The sequence below is a fragment of the Ammodytes marinus genome, assembly GCF_949987685.1.
Source record: "Ammodytes marinus genome assembly, chromosome: 21".
Classification (NCBI taxonomy): Eukaryota; Metazoa; Chordata; class Actinopteri; order Uranoscopiformes; family Ammodytidae; genus Ammodytes; species Ammodytes marinus.
The window spans coordinates 14,964,352-14,984,488 of record NC_137225.1 but is presented as its reverse complement, the minus strand read 5'-3'; the positions used below and the strand labels follow the sequence as shown (position 1 = coordinate 14,984,488).

At 40.8% G+C, this 20,137-nt stretch overlaps 2 protein-coding genes across 3 annotated transcripts; one reads left to right on the top strand and one right to left on the bottom strand.

Annotated features, from left to right (window-relative positions):
- Window positions 1-2,130: 2,130 nt before the first annotated feature.
- On the top strand, window positions 2,131-6,485 carry trim55b (tripartite motif containing 55b; the record flags this gene model as incomplete). Of its 2 annotated transcripts, none has more annotated exons than XM_080049824.1 (8): window positions 2,131-2,259; window positions 2,779-2,948; window positions 3,623-3,800; window positions 4,015-4,110; window positions 4,812-5,045; window positions 5,151-5,173; window positions 5,565-5,689; window positions 5,783-6,485. In XM_080049824.1, 8 exons carry the CDS (start codon window positions 2,131-2,133, stop codon window positions 5,941-5,943), a joined length of 1,116 nt encoding a protein of 371 aa, XP_079905950.1. In that variant the 3' UTR covers window positions 5,944-6,485. The 2 variants fall into 2 exon arrangements, with proteins under 2 accessions (XP_079905950.1, XP_079905949.1); XM_080049823.1 differs by having other exon boundaries at window positions 3,620-3,800.
- Window positions 6,486-8,082: 1,597 nt separating this feature from the next.
- On the bottom strand, window positions 8,083-8,595 carry crhb (corticotropin releasing hormone b; the record flags this gene model as incomplete). The annotated part of the gene is made up of 1 exon (XM_080049968.1): window positions 8,083-8,595. The coding sequence occupies one exon, from the start codon at window positions 8,593-8,595 to the stop codon at window positions 8,083-8,085; it is 513 nt and encodes a 170-aa protein (XP_079906094.1).
- Between the last annotated feature and the right edge of the window lie 11,542 nt (window positions 8,596-20,137).

Below are 20,137 nucleotides of genomic sequence, written 5' to 3'. Positions count from 1 at the left end.
GGGGGGAATACCAAGTTCAGTCTAGTCTCGAGTTGGTTCCTCAGACACAGACAGGAAATCAATGCGTGCCTTGCAGCGCGGTACATTTAAAAACACATTCAATACAAAACCACAGCAATCAAAAGAATTAAATTAAGGGAAAATTAAACAACAACAGCAAACAATAATACTCAAATGGTCCGCCGATTCGAGCAGCAAAACGCAGCACAGTGCTCTGGCATCTTGTTTACTATCACCGAGTGGGGACATTTGTTTTCATCAGTTTTGACCGGTCCAAGATGGCGCCCGCATTTCTCGCGCTCAACGCCCAACGCGGCGTCTATCCTTTATATTATTTGGGACAGCGGTGTTTTAGGGACTGCTACAGCGCCAGGGAAAGATTCCAACGGGCTCCACTATCACCTAGCAACACTTAGACCGGTGACTTGACATTTTCTGCTACCCGTCAGATTTTGCTCCCTAGTGGTTCTGCGCATGCGCACTCCGAAAATAACAATCCTGCGTGAGCAGCCGTCAGATTCTGCTACCTTTTTTTGCTACCGAGTATTTTCTTCAAAACATGTTTTTAACTGCGTAATTATGCTACACATATGTTTAAATTGTGCCTTTTGACCTGTGAGCATGTAGACACTGGCTTTGCTGCTGAATATAGAAATAAAATTATAGGCTTTTCTATGTGTTAACTTTACCAGACTCGGAGTGGAGAAAGTTTTCGCCGGTGGTGGGGGGGGGGGGGGGGAGGGGTGTACATAGGTAGTGGTGTAAAATAACGTGATTCTGTAGTGGGAGCATTATTTGATAGAGACAATTGATCTCACATTATACCCTACTAAATCTATAATAACGTTTTAAAGTAGCATAAAAATATACAGCTTTCATTGTAGGCTACATGGGGTGAGTAGTGGTGTTGTAAGTAACGTGATTTTGTAGTGGGAGCATTATTTGATAGTTAATGGGTCTACAGATCAAATACGCTACCAATTACGTGAGGTAGCATTTTCTGATAGGGTATGCATCGTTTGATGAGGTAATTGTCTATACGCTACCATGACGTAGGGTAGCATTTTCTGATAGGTAGCAAAATCTGACGAGGGAGCAGAAAATGTCAGAACACCGGCTACTTGCTGCAGTTGGTGTAGCGCTCACAACGTCAAAAACCCATTCTGCCGTTGTAAACAGACGGACTACGGCTCTGACTCGCTCTGCCTACAGCGATAGGAGGTGATGACATAAATTCTCGGATGCTCAAAATTCTACTCGACCGCCGTAACCGTCCTCTCAACCGTCGTTGCTTAAAGTCCCGCGGTTCGGACCGTTCGGACTTATGTTGCCTTTGATGTCTCTCCAAAAAGCTAGCAAAAACGTCATGCTAATATTTAAGATAAACGTGCGATATACGTTGTCAACCTATGTCAACCTTATTTAGGCCAGGTTGAGATTCTAAACTTTTCAACTCTTCTTGACTTTTTATTAGGTCATTATTCTTTTTAGGTTTATCCTTTGTTTGCCTCTCCCTGGTGTTAATCTTTTTTCTCTCCTTTATTGTGTTTTTTTTCTTTTGTTTTGGCCAATTTGATGAAGGGAGGCTGAGACTCCAGAATTGCATTGCGTATTGTCCTTTCTTTGTTGAAAAGTTTCAAGAAAAAAATGTAATTGCCAACCATTGCTCCAGTTATGGTTGCTCATATGACAAATAAAAAATCTTAAATATTTCGGGTAGGTAGCCTAGCTTCCATCCTTTTACCCAATCCCGTAAAAAACACAAACAAAGCTCTCACTGCACAGACACGTAGCCGACACTGATAGCAGTGTAGAGGAGAATGCTTGGGCCGGTATAGACAGCTGTTCTGTAGGCCGTCTACTGCACTGCTCAGTTTCAAATATGGGCAAGGTATAAATGGCAACCTTTCACGTGACAGCAATAGCTGCTAAAAACAGAACTGACACCAGCGAGATAGAAGCCCCACACCCGCCAGGATAAGAGCAGCAGGCCCAGTCCTCAGCCTGCCTGGGGCACACTTTGGTTTGCTTTCAGAAACGCAGTGTTTACTAACTTTACTAGCTTAAGTGGGCTTTTTGTAACCAAGTCTTTGGTATTTTTTGGGGTCTTGCTAAGCTTGTTTTTGAAAAATGAATACCATGGACAACTTGGAGAAACAGCTGATTTGTCCCATATGCCTGGAAATGTTTACGAAGCCTGTGGTTATCCTTCCCTGCCAGCATAACCTCTGCAGAAAATGTGCCAATGATGTTTTCACGGTAAGAAACTGAAAAAAATGCCACTGCTTTGTTTTAGGTAGGCCTGGAATGAAGAGAGTAAATTCCTAATAACTTGAGGAACATTGTTATATGTTTACGAGCTTGCCATTTGCAGGTCCAAATTAGCCTATGTTTTTGGCATGAGGTAGGCCCATTTGTAAATATCTATCTATCTATCTATCTATCTATCTATCTATCTATCTATCTATCTATCTGATCATAAATCAATATTAAAAACATTAATAGGCCTAATAGCCTACATCTTTACCATCAGAAAACATCAGAACTGGAATTTGGTTGTTGTGTTGGTCCCTGCATTACGACATAACAGTGCAATTCACTGTATTGAGTTTTGATAATGGGGTTTAACTTGTTTTTATGGACCAGCAATCCATTTAATTAACAATTCACAACATACTGAGTCAATCAATTTCATTAATTGCTCCTACTGAAATTATTCTATGTATAAACCCCATCATACTAAATTTCGGGTTTGATTTTGTGACTTGTTTATCACAGGCCTCAAATCCATACCTTCCAACAAGAGCTGGCTCGCTGACGTCTGGTGGCCGCTTTCGATGCCCGTCCTGCAGGCATGAGGTTGTCCTGGATAGGCATGGGGTCTATGGGCTGCAAAGGAACCTGCTGGTGGAGAATATCATTGACATGTTCAAACAGGAGTCCAGCAGGTGAGACAAATCAGATACACAGAGGTAATCGATTCTGCTTGTCTTAATAAAAGACAAAAACAGCATGTTATTCCCTTCCCAGCTCAGAGCAAGGCTTTGTCTGTTAGTCAAAGCTGTCTTTAACCCTAAGGGTGAATAGAGATATGAAAAGGAGAATAGGGTGTGGCATTAGTTAGTGTCAGAGCTGGAGTAGATGACAGGAGGTTTTTCTAGTTGTAGTCATCATCTTTCTTTCAGATGATTTCCCTAATCTGAGTAGTTGGCTTTGTAGGCTTGTATGACATAAGATTCACAACACTTACACTCAGGAAGCTCAACATCTGATAATCGAGTTAAATGTTTCTGGACAATTAACTGATATGTTGACGATTACTTATGGGATAAACTGACCTGCCAATGTAAGAACGAGTCATTCTTATAATCAAGAAATCACAGATAACACCACGCACCTGCACCCATACCTTTATGCTTACGCGGTGTGATGGTGACGTATTGATTACAGTGCTGACAGTTCACGCGTGCATGTCAAGACAGCACGGATGGATTATCAATACACTACTGAGATGTGTACCTGTGACATTATCAAACTGACATCACTCATCACATCAGTATGCACTGATGCACTGTGCACCCCTGACTGGAAGATACAACTGTTTTTCCTTTCATCTCAGCAGCAGCAAGCCAGCGCCAGAGAGGAAGGAAGAGACGCCCATGTGCGACGTTCACGCCGAAGAAAAGATCAATATTTTCTGCGTGACCCACAGTGTGCCCACATGCTCCATGTGTAAGGTATTTGGGGCTCACAAAGACTGTGAGGTAGCACCCATAAGCAGCATCTACGAGACGAAGAAGGTGAGGCCCGAAATACTAATGGAGGTCATGGACACTGTCAATCATGAGATTATGATAGATGGATTGGATTGATTGATAAGTAAACTAAATCACTTAAATCTGGCCATGTTTCACAATGAAGTACTTCAACATGCATTTGAACTTTGTCCCAGATTTGAATCACACATGATCCCGGATTCCCTAGTATTTACTCTGTTGCGACCTTGCACCCCAGATGGAGCTGACTGACGGGATCGCCATGATGGTTGGTAACAACGACCGGATGCAAGGCATCGTTAGTCAGCTAGAGGAGGCCTGTCGTGTCATAGAGGTCAGTGTCCGATTGCTGTGGTGCCTGGCCGCTCACTCACGCAGCAAGCCTCTTGCTCCGTGCACACGCTAATGCACCTGCACTCACCTGAGCCGACGTACATTACTGACATAATGTGTCCTTGCCACTCTGCCACTGCTTTTAACCGTCCGTGAGATTTGGAAAGAGAGGAAAAAAATAATGTTTGGTATTCCTCCTTCTCTTCTACATGCACTTAGCAGGGCACTCCATTCCATTCTCACTCCGGCCTGTTGACATTAAAGAACTAGCGGTGTAATTGATGGAGGGAGAACAGACAGCTTTCCTGTGGTCCACATGCCACATTTGGGCATAGTAGGGAGGAAGCTGGATTGGCTCCAGTCCCCCAATGTATCACCTTCAGTGGCGTCACTCAGGACGGACATGCAGAATGAGCTTCACTGTCCTCCCTGCAAATATATTGCTATCCAATGGGCTAAATAATCAAAACATTTGCAAATTTTACACCGCATAGAACACAGAAAGCAACAACTATTACCTAATTTTCTTTGGCTAGGTCTTTGGACTTGAATTTCCTTAACTCAGTTGTACGCTAAAGTTACATTTACCACCCACCATCCTGTGATGAATGTTTAATATGGACGGACTTTTATAATTTGGGTTTGTTTCCCATGTGTGTACATGTGTGTGTTTCCTTTTGCCTTTCACTTGTGTGTGTATAGGAGAATGGTCGGAGGCAGAAGACTCTAGTTTGCGAGAAGTTCGACCATTTATACTCTATTTTGGAGGAGAAGAAGAGGGGGATGAGTCAAAAGGTAACCGCAGAACAGGACGAGAAGGTGAACTATATCCGAGGCCTGACCAGGAAGTATGGAGACCATCTGGAGGAGAGCTGTAAGGTCGTGGAGAAGGGAATACAGATAATGGAGGAGCCAGAAATGGCTGTATTTCTGCAGGTCATTGTCAATACACTATAGGGTTCAATTGATTGTATTAATCATCAATATTTGATGAAGTAGTTTGATGTTTATTTGCTCTTTCTTTCCTTGTGTTGCTTTCAGAACTCAAAACCTCTTCTCAAAAAGTGAGTACATATTTTCATGTATCAATCATTAGACAGTCAGAAAGGTAAAGGAATTAAACAATATGGAAAAAGACTAAACATTACTCAAATAGTATTTAAAATCGACTACTGGCTATATCTTTCTTATAATTTCAGTGCTTTTCAGTTGTTTTCTTGCTGTTTTCTCATATTGTTGTGAATTTTAAACCCAATGTGCGTCTGCAGCTGTGTCGTGCAGCAAGGTCACACCTGCTAGATCTGTGAAACGTAGCAAATCCCCATCTTGAGCTGTGACATCCTGAAATAACGTGTGATCACAAATTGATGATATAGGCTATGTAACAAGTGCCACATTAGATGAGGGACCTCCCCCCCCCCCCACAAATATGCTAATCTCACCTTTTGCACACAGTATTACAGATGCATCCAGTATGGCACACCTGGACAAAGTGGAGCGCGGCTACGAAAACATGGATCACTTCACCACCAATTTCAAGAAAGAGAGCATGGCCCTGCGCAGCATCGACTTCATCCAAGGTGAATGAACAAGGGTTGGGCGATTGGATGGCAGCAGTTAACTGCATTTGTGGCAGTCTTGACTTTTATTTCCCCTTCCTGTTCCCTCTACAGATGATGAAGACGAGGACGAAGAGGATGAGGATGGAGAAGCGGGCGCTGAGGAAGGAGAGGGGGCCCAGACTGTTTCGGGAGGCAGCGCTGCAGTTACAGCCGCCTCCGCCCAACCCTCTGCCCCGCAGCAGACCGCAGCAAAGACCACTGCTTCTCCCTAGCCGTCAGCCGCCGGCCCAGACAACATCTTAACCAGGAGCAGGATACGTTTTCCTCCCTAGATGTTGATTTCAGGTCAGTTGTGGTACTTTTTCTGCCAGATCGGGGGCAGCAGTGAGATGGATTTACATCGGCGCTAAAGGCCAAAAGTCTGAGTTGTTGTGGCAGATCATAAGGAGGGCACAGAAGTTTCAGTTCCCTTGCCCATTTATTGTGATTGTGTTAAACTGCGTCACTGCATACTGACTGATCTTTTTTTTTTGTCTGATTTCTTGTAACTGATCATTTTGGTTCCTTCTTTAGTTGTTTTGTTTTTTTATTTGACCTATTGAATGACAGACAGGCTATGATTGTCCACTGGTTACTTCCAGAAGTCAGACGTGCTCACACATTTTTTATAGCTGACCTTTTGCGACTCACTGCTTAAACTATATCATTAGAGAGAATGACAAGGGGGGGTGCTCAGGTTTTCCTGCCTGTCGTATACTTTTTTTTATGACTGATATATCTTTATGAGTAGTGTAGCAGAGTAAAGTAACTATCACTGTGACATTTCAGTATTTCATACATGATGTAGCAGCCTCTATTATGTGTTCATTGGTGTGTAACAAAGGTTAATTCTCCTGTTATGAACAAAAGGACAAAAACATTTTGCCCTATTATTGTTTATGATATTGTATGTGTCATTAAAACAGATTTGTACAAACACCTACGGAATGGCATTTCTAAAGTCGTGCTTTATACCAGATTAACCGAAATGCAACTGTTTCTGTCTCATCAAGCGTGAGAAAAGAAAATTATTTTTTTTCTCTGCCTGTATCTCTTCTTTGCACATTTTCATTTATTTCTGTTAAAGCAGATCCATCTACAAAAGGCATCAGTGACATTTTTATAGCTTGTTCAGACAGTTGTAAGCTTCCTCACCACAGTATTCTCAGGATACGGTTCCTGCTCACAACCTACTGTACATAACAGACTGCAGCGTACCAAGGGCCGCCGGTTATCTTATTTGCTGCCCTGCGATGGTCTCAGCTTTGCTTTGACTCCACTCTTGAGGCTGTCCACGTTGAGTCCCGACTAATTATTGTGAGAGTGAGTTGGATCCTTTACAAATGGGCTCAATGCAGCACTAAGCCCCAAGTCGCTAAGTGGGCCAAACAGAATGGGATGACTCACACCCACAGCTCTTGTTTGGTTTACCCCGGCACCGTGGGTCAGGGATCAGCACAGCATGCACAAACACAGCTTCTTTTACACCCATTAGATATCACTGTTGCATCCTTCAGCGGTCTGTGGATGCCTTTTGCCAGTATGATGAGAATTGCCTCTTGAGGTTTAAGGGGGTTTGGATGTAGAATGCTGTACAAATATCCTTCACCTGCATGACTAAACCATCCATATGAAAATGTTTGTATGTTGGTCAATTTTTGTTCTTGGCTCCAGAGCACTGCCTTGGTTACCCCATAGGATTTTTATATTCAGTTAGAAAAATCTTTTTATGTCAATCAATATTTGTGTCGGCAAGGCTCTCTTTTCTTCTTTTACCTTGAACCATTAAACCTATATTCATTTCTCCAATGTGATATTTCCAATCTATGAGTCAAAGAACATTATGGAACGCATCTGCTAATCCATATAGTGATTAAAAGCACCGGGAATAGTTAGTTTTGAAGAATTATTAACTCGTATGTAAGGATGTCCACAGAGAATTGAAAGCATTGCTTAGAATCTTTTATTAAAAAATATAGATATGAGATGTTCTCTTGCACAACAGAAAATGGCTGGTTGCACATAAGTTTATTAACAAACATAAATATCATAAATACAGTGACTCATAATCTAAAACATAATGCCAACTTTGTCAATTCTATTTTTCATGTCTCAACCAAAAAGATATTTAATATCAAATATGAACGGTGTAACTACAGTTTTGACACCAACATTACAATGGCAAGGTACAATCGGATCATAATAAGTCAAGCCTGCTAACGCTCCATAGTTTGAGGTTAAAGCAATAAATTATACCAGTGATAAAGCAGCACTATATTGTACAGAGCATGTTTTGTGCTGATGGTAAAAAATAAATAGGAGGAAAAAAAAGAACATGGAAAGGAGATCTTTGGCGGACTGAAAAGGGCTCTTTATTTCCCGAAGAGCTCCATCATTCGTCTGTTATTTTGCGCTTGTGTGGCCATCTGCTCCGCCTTGGACATCTCCATCATCTCCCGGAGAAGGTGGAAGGTCAGATCTAGGGAGATCGGGGGGTCCTCGGACCTCCTTCCCCGCTCCATCGACTCGAACCCGCGGTCACCGAAGCCGCCTAAGAGCGCCATGATGTTCCCAACTTTCCCTTGTAAAAGACGCCGCGTCTGCTGGAGTTGCAACGCTCTGTTGTAGAGTGCAGGTGACCCGCCCGGATACATGGATGATGATGGGAAAGAGTTCGAGTCCCCGTTGCCCAGTCGGATGAAATACTCCTCTCCAAGCCGCTCCAGGATGGGACCAGACTGCTGCTGCTGCTGCTGCTGGGAGTTTTGGCTTTGGGGAGCTGGGACGCGCAGGGCACCGCCAGGGCTCTCAATAGCCCGACATTCGTAGCGGGGTAAGAAGGCAACTAGCAGAATCACGGTGGTACCAAGTAAATTGAGCTTCATGTCAGGATATCAACAGGAATCTGAGAAGGAAAAGAAAATGCCTGCATTGTTTTCATGTTGTATGTTTATTTTTTAAATTCAATTTCTAGTGAAACATATGCTGCGTAAAGAGGAATTTACGCACGTATATCAGGCACGAAATACTCCACATTACATTAATGTGATTCATTTAATGTGATTCGTGTGGAATATTTCGTGCGTAAAGATTGTTTGGATTATTGGCACAGTAAACTAGACGCTATCTATGCTTCATTTCAGTACAATAAAACAAATTCACGTTTGACAACAAAAAAATAATAATATTAATAACAATCCACTTCGTGATCTGTAAATACATGTGTTAAAACGTTTGTGAAAACCAAAGATGTGATTCATCCGAATCAATTTGTGGAAACAACAACAACAACAACAAAAGGTAATTTGTAATATGCCAAATAAGGCATTCAAACAACTCACAATACGGATTAAATAAAATAAGCTTTTCATACCTTTAATCTTTAGATGAGGTCCAGTACAGCCGTGTAGGTTGCCAGGTAGTTGGCGAGATGCCGCCCTCCTTCACTTCTTTGGAGAAACAAGTATATAGTTACTTAAAAGAGTAGATGCTGAATGGACTTATATAGCCAACCTCACTATAAATGCCGCGCTCCAAACTGAGATGGAGTCTGCGCGTTCTTGCATGGGTGTAACGTGAATAGACGCCTCTGACAAAGTGCTTTAGTTTAGATGAGATGAGTCATATGTGAGAGTGCGCGCGCGTGCACGAGCGTCTACCTCTGTGCTTTCAGAATAGCCCTGGCTGTAAGTGCCACACCTGCTGATATTTTCACTTGAAGCAATTAGTTCAAAATATAGAGAATTGTATTTCTATTTAGAACGCTCAAAAGTGAAGGACAAGAGAATTATGTAAAAATAAAAGTGTGATTTTTGCTTTTGTCCTGCTCATTCTGAGATGAATGTGTCCAGGGATTTTAATATGCTTTGCATTGCACAAACATTTCTTATTAAATAACTCACTACAGGGACTGTTTCTTTTTTAACAACTTTGCATCAGTTACAGAGCCACACAGGGACAATGATGAAAAATGAAGAGACTAAACGAAAGTGGAATTGTATCAAATAGTAGGTTCAACAGGTGTATTTTTGTCTAATTGGTCCGGACTGACTTTGTTTGTCCACACCACAATAATGATTCTAACTCAGTTTAGAGGTTGACCTGTGTTGTAGTCAGAGAATGGGATTCTGCAGAAAGCTCAGGCTGAGAGATGGGCATTTTCTCCCAGTGATTAATTTCTACTGCTGCTGCACACACTTACGTCACTACCTCTGCAACTGGGTGCATCCTCCACCTCGCTCCAAATAGGCCCATCGCAGAGCCTTTCAAGATGGAAAGCTTAATCCAATATCAGAGAAACCATTAGACAGTTTGATGATAAAAACTAGAACTCTCAAATGCCTTCTATGAAGTCTGTTTTGCTCTTACGTCAACTATCGTGCCATACAATTCAATTACTAATAACTCATGTGTGTGGATTCACATATAGTGAAATGTTGAAATAATTAAATGAAAGATGAGAAACACATGGTACTTTTCCATTAAAGCATGAACTCCACATATTTGTTAAGTCACCTTTTACAACGTGGTAGAAACCCTTCCCATTAATCCTTAACTCTAAATCCATTTCACCCAGACTTTCAGCCTAGCAAAAAACTGAATTCCAGACATACCTTACTTGCAGAGGTCAAATTGAGCACGTATACTGTGCACTCAAATAAAGAAAGAGCCAATATAAGAAAGAGGAAATGCGAACATTTGATTTTGTGGTCACAAAGTACAAGGTTTATTTTTCCATCAATTCAAAGCCTATCTGAATACATTGTTGCAGTGAGGCCAGGGGTCAAAGAGTGATTTGTAACCGCTGTGAAGTTCTTTCATCCTATAGCATCTTCACTTTGTCGCTCTTTGTGCTCCATGTTGCTCCAGGGGAGGTGTCAGGTCCCATCATGAGAAACACATGTTGGCTGACACAAATAGAAAACACCACCCGATGAGGGAGTGAGTGCTCCTGGTCAACTCATGTCACCTCATTTTCAAATCACTGTCCCCTAAACACTTGGAGAGATATCCTCTCTTGTGACGCCATGCCGGAAAAGACTTCGGCATAAAACATTATCCCTTTGTTTCCTCCATTAGAGCGAGTCTCTCGGACAATTAGATTACATTAGATACAATTTTACTGATTCCTGAGGGGAAACTTAATTTGACCTCTGGTGCTGACCTCTCTTTGCTGATAGAACATGAAAAAACAAACAAATCAAAAGTTGAATCTCTACAGCAGACACTGCAGACTGCTTCTGAGAATGGCTTTCACAGAATCACTGTCAGGCAGACACTCTCCATGGCAACAGGTTCTTTTAATTGATCATTTGCTTTTCTAATTGTGATCCGTTACGTAGAGGGACAAGTGCTTCTCGCTAAACAGTCCCCTTCCTTCATTAATTGGACAGCTTTCCCCAAGTGGATTGCTGGTATTAGGGAGTGTTTTTTTTTTACCCCTAATACTCCATTTTGACAAACTAATTTTATTAAACAAGGTCACTCTGGCTGTTGAAATTGGACAGGTATTATGGTGCTGATCTCCGGGACACACTCAGACCACGGCGTGACCTTAGCACTGTAACACAGGCGTCCTTTTACTTTATGGTGCAGTGATATAACTTGCTAAGAACACCTCTCTAATAGAAGTGAGAGCTTGGCCTTTCGTCATAAGACAAGAAGACGCGGAACCTTCTTACATAAATGGATTTCCTCTTTTACAGTTGACCACAAAGCTTTCATTCATCCAGACCACTAGAAAAATAAGCCATTAAATGCATGATAATGATCACAGCGGGTTAAGGCTTAACAGACTCATCAATTATGTAGAAAGAAAGCTGCTGTACCTGCTCCAGTTGACTTGAGGTTTTGGTATTCTTCGGTGCTTATAAAAAAAAGTATCTATTTTGGAGTTGTCCTGCTGCGTGTTTCAGTATTTCCCTGCAAGATGTTCGAAAAAAGTTGAAATCCAACAATCTTCTGAAGCTTGTGAAATTATCACCTTTTAAAACATTAAACGTGAAACATCTGGCTTTCCTAGGCTTCCTCCTATGGTTTGCATGCAACTTAACAGTATGTATGCAGTCTGCATACAGAGAACGTGTGAAGAAAAGCTGTCCATAATGCAGCCGAACCCCCAAGGGACATTCTGTCTATACAAATTTAACATATGTAGCTCTGAAGGGGTTGAACCAGAAGCTTCGCTAATGCTTGTTCACATAGTGGATGCAAATCTCATCACACATCTGTAAGGACAATATTTAATCTCTTCTATAAAAAAGTAGATGAGAGGGTAAAAGCTTCCCTTCTCTCATTTGTGAAAAATATCAATGTACTCAAAACCCCTGATTGTTTGTATAGGCAACTCACACTCAGTTCTAATGCACACACATACCCCACTAGACATGCCACCAGTGGAAACTACACTATTCCACAAGCCAAAACAAATTCAAAACAACGTACAGTGTTGTATAGAGCTATGGTTGAATGGAACTCCCTCCCGGGGCATATCTCTAAAAATCTGAATAAAACTGGGTTCAAAAAACATGTGAAACAACACCTAATTGCTGTCCGCATTAGAGAGAGACCTGCTATTTTTATATTTTTAAATGCTTTTTGGTTTTTTTGTGTATTAATGGTTTCGTTCCTGTATGTTTTGTGATTGTTTTTCTTTGTATACATTTTTTGTTATTTATTTTTTTTTATTTATTTTTTTTTTTTTTTATATATATTTTTTTATATGTTTTTCTTTTTTGTATATGTTTTGTGTGGACCACAGGAAGAGTAGCTGATGTTTCTGCATCAGCTAATGGGGATCCTAATAAAATAAATAAAATAAAATCTATATGTTCACAATCATGGCTGGGGTCAAACAATGAGACCAAAGATCCTAATATCCTCCATTTAAAAACGTATCTGTAAATTGCATGGTAGATACAAGGTGTGACCACCAGTCTGCATTATACACTGAAAACATTTAATTAAAGGACAATCTGGTGTTTTTCTATATCTTCCTTATTTCCAACAAATCCTTGTAAAAAAAGAAAGAAGACAAGCTAGCCCATCCTTTATTACTTTCCAATGACTCTAGCCCGAGCCTATTTGTTCCAATAAAGGTGTTAACCTTTTTAAAAAAGAGAGAAAAAGGTCTCAAATAATTTTTTTTTTATAAATGCTGCAATTCTTTCCTACCACAGCTGTCATTTTATTTTACCAAAGGGTACTTAAACGTGAGTTGCAATTGTTCAGAACTATATAATACACGTTTGGTGTTTGAGGTTTTTACAGCACCAAGATGGTGGTATGGGGTATAAATGTTTTCATTGACAGGCCACGTCACTGGACCACATCTGGATTAAAACGACTTCACAGGGCAAAAGCAATAGAATGTGGCCTTGGATGTTAAATTAAACTTTTTATCACTGCAATTCTACTAGGAAATGAATGACCTGCTATACTGTTCAGCACTGACGCAGTATTTCAATCTCACTATTCAGTCTAAATTGAAAGTTTCTCGTTGTCATAAAAGTTATTCCTGCTTTGGAAGTTCATAGAATGCTATTATAATATGTATTGGATATCTTGGGTATATTCCCTAGCGACTAAGTCCATTTTCAGTATTTTATCCATCTGTTTTTTATGTAAATTGATATACATTTCTAGGGGTTTTTCAGGTAATGATTAAGGTTCTGCCTCTGTGCATGATTTCATGGTATCAAGTGACATTTTATTTCAGTGATTCGTGTCTTGCGCGGATAAGGTTTTGCTTAAATCCATGGCAGCAGATGTCCATGTTAGTCTGTGTAGATTTGATGGCTTCATAAAGTGACAAAAATTGCTATCTCAAGAAAAATCTGGGGCAAAGCCATTCTACCAAAATTGTTACCCACTTTCCTTTTCTCTGTGATAACACCTTTTGACCACGATTGGCTTCTGATTAATCTGAACATATAACTCTGTATGTTAGATGTGATACTGTCTTCTCTGTGTCGTCTCATCGTCTTTAAGTCATTTTTCAACCCAGTGTTTCTGTGAAAAAAGTCTGGGCTTGTCAATTCTTTATGTCCCTGTAAAGTGTGATCAGCAGCGGTAGAACAAAGGAACTCCAGGCCCTTGGTGCAGAGTGATTGACAAAAATGATATGTATCAACCCTGACAGTTATCAGGCCGGCTGACTTGACTGAAGACAGCCAGAGAAAAGAATCATTTCAAATGATTTTCTGAAGTTTCGACTATGGCGTGTTTTTGAGCCTCAATGACCTTAAAAATCTCTCATTTTGTTCTTGCAAAGGGGCTACAATCATTCCATGTAACAATCAGTGGCATAAAGGGCTGAACGGGTTTCCTCCTGTCTCTGTGGATGTCTGTCACTTTGTTCTGTCATATAGCAATCAGGGGTTTACTCAGATGTTTTTCTTTGAGGACATTTTGATCTGGGGTAGGATCCAAAACAAGTTCATCAGACCAGGCATAGTTGAAGCCAAAATGGTTGCGCCTGCTATCATACAACTTTATTTCCCTTGTGTAAAATTTTAATGTGTATGACAAAACTCTCCCCAAGTCCTATGCTTTGTTTAGAGGAAGAAATACAGTCAGATTTGGTAGATGTTTTCATTGTAAAGGGGTGTGCTAATGAGAGGAAACAGTGAAGTGGAGGCAACGTGGTCTTTTCTTCATTTCTTCAACAAATCATGTTGGCTGAGACTTCCTTTTTTTATTGGTCAAAAACATGCAGTCACAACAAGTTACAGTTCAAAAGCCAAGACTGCTTCATTACAGAAATGTTCATCTATTACTACAGGGCATTGACCAGTTCAGTCAATACACATAATAACAAATGTGACGTCAATTATGTCGGACTTGACTTCCCGGCCTAGAAATGGCTATATAATACAAACAAATACAAACACTTCTTGCACCTTCTTAAAGCCATGTGCACAAAACCTCTCAAATGGTTGCACTGGGCATTTGCCCCATAGCACGCATAATGGATGTCCTCCACCACATTAGACAGGATGCAAGCCAGTGAAGATGCAGTGAAATCAGCTGTGTTTGTGCGGTATGACACGCGTTGTTGTTTTTCAGAGAATGCATTTACAATAGTCTAATGAGGAAAACAAGGATTGTGTGAGTTATTGTGATGAGATTAAGAAATATCTTGACGTCCGTTGTACAGAAAGGGGACTACCCTTGACCACACAGACTTGACTCCGTCCAATAAAAACAGAACTCACCCCCTTATCTGTGCATGTTTAGCCCCTGGGTAAACCACATGAATCATCCCTTTTTTCTTTGTTTCTTTTCTCTCCTTTTTCTTGTTTAAGATCAGAAGATTACTGAGGGTTTTCTCCAGTTAAGTGGCAAAGTATTCCTAGGCATTCATCATCTGATCACGCAAGGGCACCAGGCATTAAAACAGACAATTACATCAGGCATCCCTCTCAAAATAGCACAGGAAAGGAAAAGATATACGGATAGACGTAAAGAGCTAAATTAAATTAACAAACTGCGGGGGGTTTGGCTTTGGTTACTGTTCAGGGAATAATACATTTTTTTATGAATAAAATCACTGCACTGAAAACATGAAACTGTGTCAGACAATCACTGCCGGACTGAATTGTGTTCACTGTGATTAATTCGAGTGAGTGGCTGTAATTTAAATGCTTCCTGGGCTTGGCATCAATCAAGCAAACTGGTCAGAATAAACTAATGCCTTAAATCACTCTATGGAGATTCACACATTAATCTGGAGCACTCAGAAAACCCTTTCAACCTCAGGCTTAACCCTCCTGTAAGAGAGAGAATATACAGTACGAGAGATATTGACAACACATGTGAGACATGTGGGTCTCCCAAACATTTAGCAACATGGAGGAACTGGTGCAACCGTCCCTGAGCTGCTTATTTTGAAACTTTAACATATGAGCAAAGCTAGCGAGCACATTTGTCATAAAATTCATACTGAGGTTTTCAAGTAGCCTGGAAATCCTAAATTTGCTCAGCCTGTTGGTCTGTACACAATCCATTGGAGCTCATTAGCGATGTCGGAAAATTCCAACCTGCCAATCATATAGTTCAATCTGATATGGGCAGTCCAGAGCCCTATGTATGGGGATCTGGGGCGGACATACCCAGAAGACTACAGTGCTGTGCATGCGCCGTCGAAGCTGTGATGTTTAACCGCAAAGATGACTGTGAATACGTTGTTTGAGTTTGAAACGGCTTTGGCCTCGACACTTAATATTTGGATTTTAACCCCGCTGTTTGCTAAACGAAAGGGGCTGAATGTCACCTTGTTCATTGCCCTGTTTAGTCCTAGTGCTTTCCAATTGCGAGCAGTGGTATTTGAAATGCACACGTAGGTGTCACCCTTTCAGTTGGGAAGGTAAAATAACCGTGGCCAGACCCTATATCGTTCTAGATGTGGGTCTGGATTTCCAAGCTAGATTTCAAGGCCATAACACTGCAAGTAGTGTGGTGTTAATTGTATCACCTAACTGTCGGAAAGAAAGAAAGAAATCGAATAAGCATATTTTTCAAACTATTCCTTCAAATTTGATTAAAAGGACCAAGATATGTGCTGAACAGAACATTTTACAGTTCAGAAATAAAATTGTAAGGCCACCCTGGTGGACATGTAATGGTGACCCATTTTCTCAATAAACACTAACATCTGACATCTCCAAACTGTGAATTCTTGGTCGACATATTCACCTAAAAGGATATATCTGTGACAAGTTAAAATCCACTGATAATGTCATCTATGCTTAGCATGTGTATCTGTCTGACTCCATATTGGTAGTTCGTGAAGGAGATATTTCCCCTATTCCTATCGTTTGAGTAGATTAAACTAGATCAAACTTTTTCTTTAAGATTATTTATTTCTATAATAAAAATCCATAAACCCGTCAGGTTGGCTGAGAAATACTTTGACACAAAGCTGAGAGCGGGACATGAAAAGTTGACATGTAGACACATGGTTCTACCTTCTTTTATGATAGTTTTAATCTCAGTTATCTAAAAGTTTTCCAGCTACCTTAAATTTCTTCCATTGTCTATTTTCACTAAAGACACATACTACCTTTGGTTCCTCTTGGCATCAAAGTTGTCATTTTTGAATCCTGAAATAATCTCTGTCTGTAGATTAAGTCTTAACTTGCTTGCTAGCACTGACCAGCACTGAGCTGCTAACCACATTCTGCTTCAATGCTGCAACCAACAACACTTTGATTAATTACTATACACTGTCTTCAAGGGAGAATACTCACTTTACCCAGTATCTATTATTTTCCAAATAATACAGACACAAGTCACACAACATAAAATTGAGGTTTGTCTCTGTCGCCCTTGCCCTGTCGAGACAGAAATTGAGATTTGCTTTAATGATGTCTTGTAATCAAATTACCACACCATTTAAAAACTCTTTAAGTGCTATGTGATGGAAGGAGACAGTGATTGCTTTGGAGCTCGCTCCGCTGCAGGCTACTGTGAATAGAAGAAATTAATTTCATCTCAGGTTGGAGTACCTGCATTTACATAACTAATTGTTGTTTGCACTTTTTACAAATTCATCAGTGTGTGCAAAACACATATTCCATATTACACTCAACAAGTATGCACAATAACTTTCCGATTAAGTGAACTGCTCTTTGAGCGCTCTTTCCATGCAGTGTTTGGTAATTAGATAGTTTTTTTTCTCTTCCTCGTCTTAATCCTTCCTGATTTGTCCAGTTCAGTGGACTGTGCATACAACTCCCACACAGGCGATTGTCAACTCAGGTGGGCTTCCCCTAGTTCCTTGACCCCTCTCAACATGGGCATTACATTAGCAACAGTTATGTCATCATTAATTAGATGAGGGATTTGGATATCGGCACAACACAAATCTCTTGCTCTGCACTGAACTGGAAGCCATCACTCTCCACTGCATTATTTATTGTATTTTACTTTGTGTATCCCAGCACACGTATATGTATGCATGGGTATATTTCTAACACGCACACAGCGACGCATACTTCACATCAATAGGAAGCATGCAGAGCTGAGCACATGCAGCCATCTGCCTGATTGATTTGAGTGATATAACAGTGAGCCGGGGGCTGGACATAGTTTCGATGAACTTGGGTTGGCAATGACTTTCAAGCAGGGCAGAAGGAGACAGTAGCCTAACTAACTACGAGTAGGTTGTAGATACCCTGCAGCGGTTCACACAATGCTGCTTTGGTGCACTGCCTGCAAAGGCATGTAAAGAATCACAAAATAGATCCGCCGTCCGGTATCTGTTCCAAATCATCTTTGACACTGAATCATTCTGTTTATAATCCGGGGTACACCATAGACTGTATATAAAGGGGGTACACATGGAGTTGAGGCCCTGCGGCTGTCACTCAGCGTTATTCACATTATTATCATTCACATATTGACACCATGTACACGTGCAGTCAAATGAATCCCAAGTGTAAATGATTCATAAATCTGTGCTTTGGAGGAAAGTATTGGTTTAAAATAAACCAGAGAATTAGCACAGTGCCGGGTGACTGTTTGTTCACAACAGAGTTTAGGATGTTTATAAGGACTCTATATAAATGGAATGAAAGACCTGTTTTCCTGTTTCTTTTCCCCCCCATCAGATCATTTTTGACCTTTGCCGTTATGATCCCAACTCACTCGAACCCCTTTCTCCTCTTCCTTTTGAGTCCAAAATGACAACAGAGTAGCGGGAACCCCACATTTAAAAACTACCACCTCACATTGAACCTCAGAGCCCAGAGGAGGGTGGACAAAATTAAAATAAATACCAAATCATATCAAGTACCAAGTATCAAGGGAAGCAGCGTCACAATTTGCTTTGAAAAGCATATTCGAGCCCTCTTTCGATGCTGTCACAGTCCGAAACTGTGTTTACTGAATAGCAAAAAATCCCCCCTTTGAAGGATGAATGAGGTGAGAACCTGACTTGCAGGCAGAGATCCAACATTTCCCATAAAGATTCATTAATTTTCAGATCATTTCATTTCTCAGGGGTGCAGTTTTTATGATACTTACACCAGGTTTGTTTGTTTGTTTTGCTTCTTTGTGCACAGGCATGTAAGTGGTTTCTGAAAGGCAACCCTTCATTCATTTCAAGCTTGGTGTGCTGAAGGTCACAAACTACATATTTCTGGAGACTGAGTGAAGAAAGGGGCCGCTTTTTGAGGCTGTACGTTCTGAGGCACTTTGTCCACATCTTCCATGTGCACCTTCCATCATGATGTCTGTATATTCGCTACACGATGCTTTGCAAATGTAATAGGGGACACATTCCACTAATGTCCAATCGACATATGAATGACTCACCATTGCATTTGTGATCATAATGTATGAATTCCATTTGTCATGTGGTGTTTTGTGACCACCTACGAATACAAATGGCTTTTAAATGCAAATCAGAGAGTTGGCTGTTCTGCCATATTAATGTCCTCATCATTATCCTCATCCCAATTCATTTTAATCTGGACATATCTTAAACTTCATGTTTAACTGTCTCTGATCAATTCAACACAGTTTAACAGAAATTATTGCTTTACTTCTAAGATCAAATGTTATTTTATTGTGTTTGAGTATTCTCAACCTGAGACCCCTCGTGAAATTGATCAAAATGGTTTTACTTACACAAAGTATAGGGCAAATAGAGAGGGGGAGGAGCAGGGATTGAATTTGCATATCAAAGCAAGCATACCAATGCTGGAGGGGTCCTTGCATAGATGTATGTGATCAATATTATTTATAGCTCGGGAACGTCCCCCTGGGATCCTGATGCTGTTCGGTGTCTGCCATGCTACATCGGAAGACAGCCCAGCGAGTGTAGCTTGCAATCATGGGACTGTTGCATCATGTCAGGCGAACGGGGGTTGCATGATGTGTGACCTACATTTAATCAAACAATGCAAACTGTCAATGAGGGGCGCTCTCATAAGAGCAGGGGACGGGACTATATCTTACCATCAGTTGATTTCCCTGCTCCGTGGATGACATGCATCTAGTCATACGGGAATGTTTAGCATGCCAGCAACACACTGACACTCTGTTAGCGATAAGTGACAGTGGCCCTGAGGATGAGAGGAGCAAGGTGACTTCTGCCCTTTTGCTAATGAGCACCTCTGATCCATTCAACAGCATTGACTGATACAGGAGGAGACGCCTCTGTTTAATGGCGGAGTATTCCCCAGTGAAATGCTCGGCACTGAACATATCATACAGAAGCAGGGTATGAAAAGTATGACGTTATTTACGGCCGCAGTAAGGTAAGATATTGGCCAATGAGATAGAAAATTGAAAAATAGCCACAACTTTACAGAGTAAATTAAACAGCTTGTAAAAATGATGGTGAGTAAGAAAAAAAAGACAAAAATAAGTTCATCTCTAAACTTGACCTCTGATGTAGAGCCAGGCCTGCCCAGACAAATG